This window comes from Solanum verrucosum, unplaced genomic scaffold, assembly GCF_900185275.1.
Source record: "Solanum verrucosum unplaced genomic scaffold, falcon-dt-bn FXZP01000060.1, whole genome shotgun sequence".
NCBI lineage: Eukaryota > Viridiplantae > Streptophyta > Magnoliopsida > Solanales > Solanaceae > Solanum > Solanum verrucosum.
Window position 1 is genome coordinate 4817118 of NW_026020129.1, and position 7489 is coordinate 4824606.

The 7489-nt window shown below is 33.9% G+C and overlaps 1 protein-coding gene across 1 annotated transcript; it reads right to left on the reverse strand.

The window, feature by feature from the left end:
• Positions 1-3539: 3539 nt before the first annotated feature.
• Positions 3540-7249, reverse strand: LOC125826670 (ABC transporter B family member 2-like; the record flags this gene model as incomplete). Its single annotated transcript, XM_049506026.1, has 6 exons — positions 3540-4281; positions 4378-4790; positions 5142-5389; positions 5467-5708; positions 6166-6581; positions 6837-7249. Coding segments are annotated over 6 exons (2277 nt in total), but the record flags the coding sequence as incomplete, so codon positions are not given.
• Between the last annotated feature and the right edge of the window lie 240 nt (positions 7250-7489).

A 7489-nucleotide genomic window follows, 5' to 3' on the forward strand; every position in this document is an offset into this window, starting at 1 on the left:
TGATATACAAACGTTTTATTTCGATTCAATTGTATACAAATTCAAATTTTATACAGATATACAAACACATAAAATTAATTGAGAGACTCTCAACGATTTGTACAAATGAGAGGCTGACAACAATTTATACAAATGATCTACAACTAAATTATACAAATCTGAAGAAGAGCCAGCGAATTATACAATTGCTTCTTTTGTATATATGTATAGCAAAATGGCCTAGTCATAACATGTTTGATATGGAGCGCAATTATGCAAACTTTGTTATAACATACAAATATGAATTTTGTGTTTGCTATATGTGAAAGTTGCTCTTTTTTTTATCCTTAGCTTGTGTGAATGGCTTTCAGCTCTTCCTTTTTTTCCCTCTTTCTTTTTTTGTCTTTGCTTCAGTTTTTCGGCCTCCTCAATTAGTTCCTTTATTTGCTACTTCTTACTTATTTATCTATTTTTAATTGATACGAGTGTTGTGTGATATTATATATTTAAATTACAAATTAATATTAAATTTTGAACGTCATATAATATTAATAAAAATATGTTTAAATAGTATTTTATTTTATTTTATTTTTAAAAAAAATGGATATTATTATGTTAAAGCTTTTGAATTGAAAGGTTCTTTCAATCTTTAACATCACACTAAGTGGAGAATGGAGATAACGGGACTGAAGCTATAATTTTATTTTCATTTTCAACTGTATGGTATTAGACGATGTAACAAATTCAAATTTAAAGGTGAAAAATCTCTTGTTTTCTCAAAGTTATAGAGAATAAGGTTTCTTATTTCTAAAAAATAGTATATCAATAAAATAAATTATTTAGGTATATTAATATTAGAATATTTTAAAGAAAAAAACATTACTAAAGATGCATATTCAATCAATTTATTTATAGAAATCGAAAAAACTAAATAATCGAAATTATAACCTAAAATTGAAGGAATCGTCCCATTTACCTATTTAGACGATATGACACCTTAGCCTCCAAATCCTGGATCCGCCTTTGTTTAAGACCACAAGATTAAAAGACATTTTGGTATCTTCCACATATCTTTAATTTAAAATCACAAGATTTAAAAGTTTCATTTACTTTCTTAAACTCTGTATCAAATCAAAATGAGACAAACAAATTGAAATGAAGAAAGTAATATTTTTAGCTGACCTGCCCAATGTGTAACTTGGCCTTTTATTTTTGGGGAGTCAAATGCGAAGTGTTCAACTAATTTTACATTTACGAGCCTTGAAAGCTTTTCAACGAGTTCGGAGCCTAAATAAGCCACAAAAAGATAAAAGTGACCCAAATAAGCCACTATTTTAGTAAGTAACTAAAATATGCTTAGTGGAATAAAAAATTCCGTTTTATGCAATATTCCAAACGTTTTCTGTTAGTCTCATAACGTGTATATTTTAATATATAACAAAAATATTTTTTACACCTTGTAAAACAGATCTATGTCTTACACTTTGTAAAGTGTAAGTTTTTCTTACACTTTATAAAGTGGAAGAAAATTTTTTGTTTTACAAAAAGGAATATTTTTCATGTTCTCTTTATAAAGATTTTGCAGTGTTTGTCATACAATTATAGGCAAAATGATCTGGTGGACCCTTATACTTGTATGAGTTTGTATTGTGAACCCTTCTACTTAACCATTTATCAACTAAGCCCTTAAACTCAATCAAACGAATATTTTTAAACCCCTCTTATCATGTGTGTAGTTCACTCGCCTTTTAATAGATGACATGTCAAATCCATGTCACATTAATTAATAACATGTCATAATTATCTTCATTATTTATTTTTAAAAATTATTAAACAAAGTTTTATTAAATAAAATATAAAATAATAAATTTTAAATTTATTAAGCAAAATTTGGGACTCCACAGCGTAACATCTAAAATCCACCAGTGAAAGTCGTTGCCGCCACCACTCTTCTTGCCGGCGAGACCTGTACAAAATCAGTAACCCTAAGCCGACACACCACCGGCGACCCACCAGGGACCGCCTCTCTTCTCCATCCTCTTCGTCGTACCAATATACCCCCTCGCCGTCTCCCGTTCTGATGAAAAAGGATTAACGCCGCCTCTCTCTTACTCCACTTTGAATCAGTAGACTCCGACGAGCACCACGATAAATCAACGTCACTTTCTCCCTCCAGTGATAACAACTTGAAATCTGACGACAAGGAGGTGCCAATGTCCTGCTAAAGGTGATAATAAGTGTGGAGAAGAAAGAAAAAGGCGTTGGGGGCAGGAATGGGGATGCAGTGAAATTAGGTTGAGTTGAAGGAAGAAGAAGACTTTTTAAAATTTATTTTTTCTTTTTAAATTTTTTTATTTTTTAATTCAATATATTATTTTTTTGTTTTTTTAAACTTAATATTGTATTTTTAAATATTTTTTAAATTTAAATATGAAGTTCACTCGCCTGCACATGCGTGTAGTCACACTCTCTTGCCAACTCAACCATCTTAATGTCACATAAGCCTGGTCAATGGTCAGAGGGGTTTGATATATTGTATTTTATTGAGTTTAAGGATCTAGTTGATAAATGGTTAAGTAGAAAAATTTACAATACAAACTCATACAAGTACAAGGGTCCACCAGACTATTTCGCCTACAATTATATTAATTTGACATATCATCAAAACGGAAAAAACTATTACATTATGTATTTTTATTTTTTTATTCTGAAAACTCCTCCAAGCTCTATTTAAGGACGTTCAAACATAGTACCTTCAACATCTTTAGTCTTCTATTTTTCTTCATTTGAATCACAAAATAAATGTCTTCTAAACCAAAAGTTAGAGTTTCGATTTATTGGGATGGTGAAATTATACATGACGAAAATATCGTTTATTATAATTGTCTTTTCAAACACAATGCTAAATATTTAATTAATATCCGATATCATAAATTTCTTTCATCAATTTATAAAAGAATGGGTATAAATAGTACTGATTATAATTTGATTATAGTCGGAAAATACCCTACTTCATTTTTGTCACAAGGACAAGTAAATTTTGGAGAGTGGATTATTTATAGTGACTAATCATTGACCGACTTTTTGAGGGTTCCAAATGACTACATAGATCAAATCAAGTTAACACTTATGATACATAATGTAATAATTCTTTCCTTAAATAGAGCTTGGAGGAGTTTCAAAATAAAAAAAATAAAAATACATAATGTAATAATTTTTTCTGTTTTTATGATATGTCAAATCAATATAATTGTATGACAAACACTGCAAAAGCTTCATAAAGAGATACAATTTAATGCAATACGTGAAAAATATTCCTCTTTGTAAAACATAATTTTTTCCACTTTATAAAGTGTAAGAAAAACTTACACTTTATAAAATGTAAGAAATAATTCTGTTATATATTAAAATATACCCGTTATGAGACTAACGGAAAACGTTTGGAATATTTTATAAAACGAATTTTTTTCTTCCACTAAGCCTATTTTAGTTACTTACTAGAATAGTGGCTTATTTTGATCACTTTTGTCTTTTTGTGGCTTATTTAGGTTCCGAACTCCTTTTCAACCCCATCCTACTAGTGAAGCCTTCAACAATGGAAAAAATATTCCAGGGGAAGAAAGAACAGTTAAAAATAGCCTATACAACTCTAAATACAAAGTATATTATTGCAATTATATTAAGTATAGGGGAAAAGAATTTTACACATTTTAAGTGTTTGTATGAGAAAAATATCTCCAAGTATGTTGGTGTGCTATTACTGTTGCTGCTGTTGCTGTAAGTTAATTAGCTTATAGTATGCTCCATCTCTGTTCTCTATCAATGCAGAGTGAGTCCCTTGATCGACGATTTTCCCATCTTGTAAAACAGATATCTGATCTGCATCTTTTATGGTGGATAGTCGATGTGCCACGATGACAGTAGTCCTGTTTCGCATCAACCTGTCCAACGCCTGTTGAACTATACGCTCAGATTCCACGTCCAGAGCACTTGTAGCTTCATCTAATAGCAAGATTTCAGGGTTCTTGAGAACAGCTCGGGCAATGGCTACCCTTTGCTTCTGTCCACCGGACAATTGAACTCCTCGTTCCCCAACTTGGGTCGAGTAGCCATCAGGAAGAGCACTAATGAAACTATGTGCATTAGCAAGCTTAGCTGCTTGAATCACTTCTGCTTCAGATGCTCCCTCTTTTCCATAAATGATGTTTTCATAGATTGTTGTGGCAAAGAGTGCTGGTTCTTGTTGGACCAGGCCAATGTGCTTTCTTAGAGAATTGAGCTTTAGCTTCCTGATGTCCTTGCCTGTGTAAATTCACATCATCGATATGATTAAATTAATCCATGATGAACGTTGGAATGATTCTAGTTCGGAATAGTATAGGTACAAATTAAACTTACCATCAATGATCACTTTCCCAGATATTGGATCATAGAACCGTAAAATGAGAGCCAATACTGAGCTTTTACCAGAACCACTCTGCCCTACTATCGCCATACTCTTTCCCGCATGCAGTCTCATATTGAAGTCTCTGAAAATGTGAACATCGGGTCTTGCAGGATAGCAGAACTCAACATCCTTAAACTCAATTGTTCCCTCAACCGCAGTTACCTCCTCCCCACTGTCGGTTACAATTTCTGTCTTCCGATCAAGCACTTCAAATACTGATGCTACCATCTGGTTTCCTTTTATAAGGTCTGGTGCCATAGCAAGGGTCTCTCCCATAGCCAAAGCAGTTACAATCAAAACCATAAACGATTTCATAACAGCTTTGAAGCTGGTTAGCTCCTTCCCCATCAAAACAGAACCATACCTATACAAGGTTTAGGAAAAATACATGTTAAACTATTGCGAGCTCAAGTGAAAACCTAATTGGTACAAGACTGTAATCCAAGTAAAATAAACAACTGTCATAATGTATGTGATTGGCTATCTACTTTGCTAAACTTTTGTAGTAACTTTTTTCTCCTGTGGATAATTTGTAAATATGTGAAAGGTGGTAAGTTTATCTAGTCTCAAAATCGTCACCATGTCGGAGTATGTAAAGTACAAGTATGCCAAAGCACCTCATTGAAATGCAAGCTGCCTCTGTCACTCAAAGAAATTCCCAACAACAAATCAACAAGATGAACAATTTAGATAACTTAAAACTTGAGCAACATACCATAAGGCAAGGGCATAAGAGGAGAAGATGAAAAACTGAGAGACTCCATAAAGGATCCCGGCAGTCTGTCCCCTGCTAAATGAACGCTTTGCAGGTTCAACAAGTTCACGAGCATAGAGATCAGTTACCTTCTCCTCAGCACAGAATGCTGCAACAGTTCTGATGTTACTTACAGCCTCACCAGCAAACATGTTTGCTCTAAGATAGGCTTTGCTCAAGTCACCACCAAAGCCTGACATAAAGAGTTTCTGAAAGAAAACAATACCTATTAAAATAATGATATGGAAGATATATGACAGATGCTGATTAAGGGATAAGATTGAACCTCGCTGATGTGACCACTAACGATAAGTGGGTACATAGCCATGACAACAAGGGTGAGCCTCCAATTCAAGATGAATGCAATGATGAAGGAAGTGGCCACCAAACCCACATTCTGTAGGAGAATAGTAGAGCGATCAACCACTACAGTTCGCAATAGAGTAGCATCACTTTCCAATTGTGATGCAAGTGTAGAACTTGAGTTGTTCATCTCATCAAACCATCCTATCTCATTGCTTAGCATAGCTGCACCCACATAAAGAAGAATGTTAGGGAACTTTTTATTTGAATAAGTCGGACAAAAAGGACTCGTACTAAGAAAACAGATATCAATGCAACATATCAACAAATGTAGGAAAGGTATGATTCATATTTATCTGAATCATTAATCCAGACAAAAAATATTTCTGGATTAATGATTTCAGATAAATATGAATCATAGCTTTCTTACATCTAGAAATCATTTATAGATTACAAGTTAAGCTATTTGTCTGTTAAAGGACTGATACTAAGAAAACAGAGATGAGTGAAAATTTTCAGAAAAGAGTACAACAGTCATCTTCTAAAATTACATATGATGAATAGTATAAACGCAGTGAACCAAAGTTCTGCAATGCAACAGTAATTATGCAATTAAAGTTCTACATATTTACACGATAAGCAACCTCTCGTAAAGCAAAAACATTGGTTATTGTATGATTACCAGAGAACATCATTTCTCTCACACGAAGAGTAAGCCGCTCTCCTATGATTCCAAAGCAAGTATGTGCAATGGCGTGAACGATGACGGTTAGTACTGCACCAACACAAAACAGGAAACAAATCTTCTTTACTTCGTGGCGTGTTGTATCCCAATCCATGTAGTAAGACACAAGGGCCTGTGACACCCCTAAGGCAAAGAGAGGCATCTGAGCTCCAGCAATAAATGCACAGATAGTTCCAATAACTCCATAATGCCATTCAGGACGAATCATAGAATACAATCTCCCTGCGGAAATATTTGGTGACTTAACATCCTCTACACCACCAGCACCAATACCGCTAACAGATTTTTCAGAACGAAAGCTAGCTCCACGGCTTCGCGTTGTTGTTCGGGATAATTCACGGGAATACCTTATGCTGTAGAAAAAAGATTAAGCAAATTATGCATATACTGATAGAAAAATCAGTCTGATTGCTTATAAGCAGGAAATGACACCTTTTATTATTTTTTTGAACTTTGAACCCTCAATTGCAGAAATTATCAAAGTATCACTAGAACTAGCTGTCAAATGCATGACAGTATGGAGCTGACTCCAACGCAACAATAAAGAGGATATACATCACACTCTGATATAGTTAGGAATACAACGTATCAGCAGGTAAATATTGTACCTATGAGGTCGTCCCATGGTTGGCTCTTGAGAAGGATGGAGATGTGAAGAAGCTGCTTGTTGAAGTTGAACAAGTGATGCATAGGCACTATTTGGTTTTGAAATAAGCTCCTCATGAGTTCCAGTTTCTGCTATCTTGCCATTGTTAACAACCGCTATGATATCAGCATTCCTAATGGTAGAAAGGCGATGAGCAACAATTACAGTTGTTCTTCCCACCATCACACGATCAAGAGCATCTTGTACACTTTTTTCTGACTCAGCATCAAGTGCACTTGTAGCTTCATCTAATAGAAGAATTGATGGATTCTTCACTATAGCACGAGAAATTGCAATTCTTTGCTTCTGCCCCCCAGATAACTGAACCCCTCTTTCACCAACCTGTAAATGACGTAGCCTCAGATATCTAAGATATTATGTTTTATTAAAGAAAACTTTCAGTCTTATCAGGCCTTTCTTGAATATTTTTGTGAAAAGAGAAGAAGACAAAAACTCTAACTGAATTTTCTTTTTCTTTGAACAATATACAAGAGAGCTCCTTCAGTAGGAGTTTTGAGTTGAGGTAAGTTTCTTAATCCTAGGGATTTTTAATTATGCCATAATCATAAGAATATTCTGCACAATTTTCTTAATATCATTTTCACTGACATATTT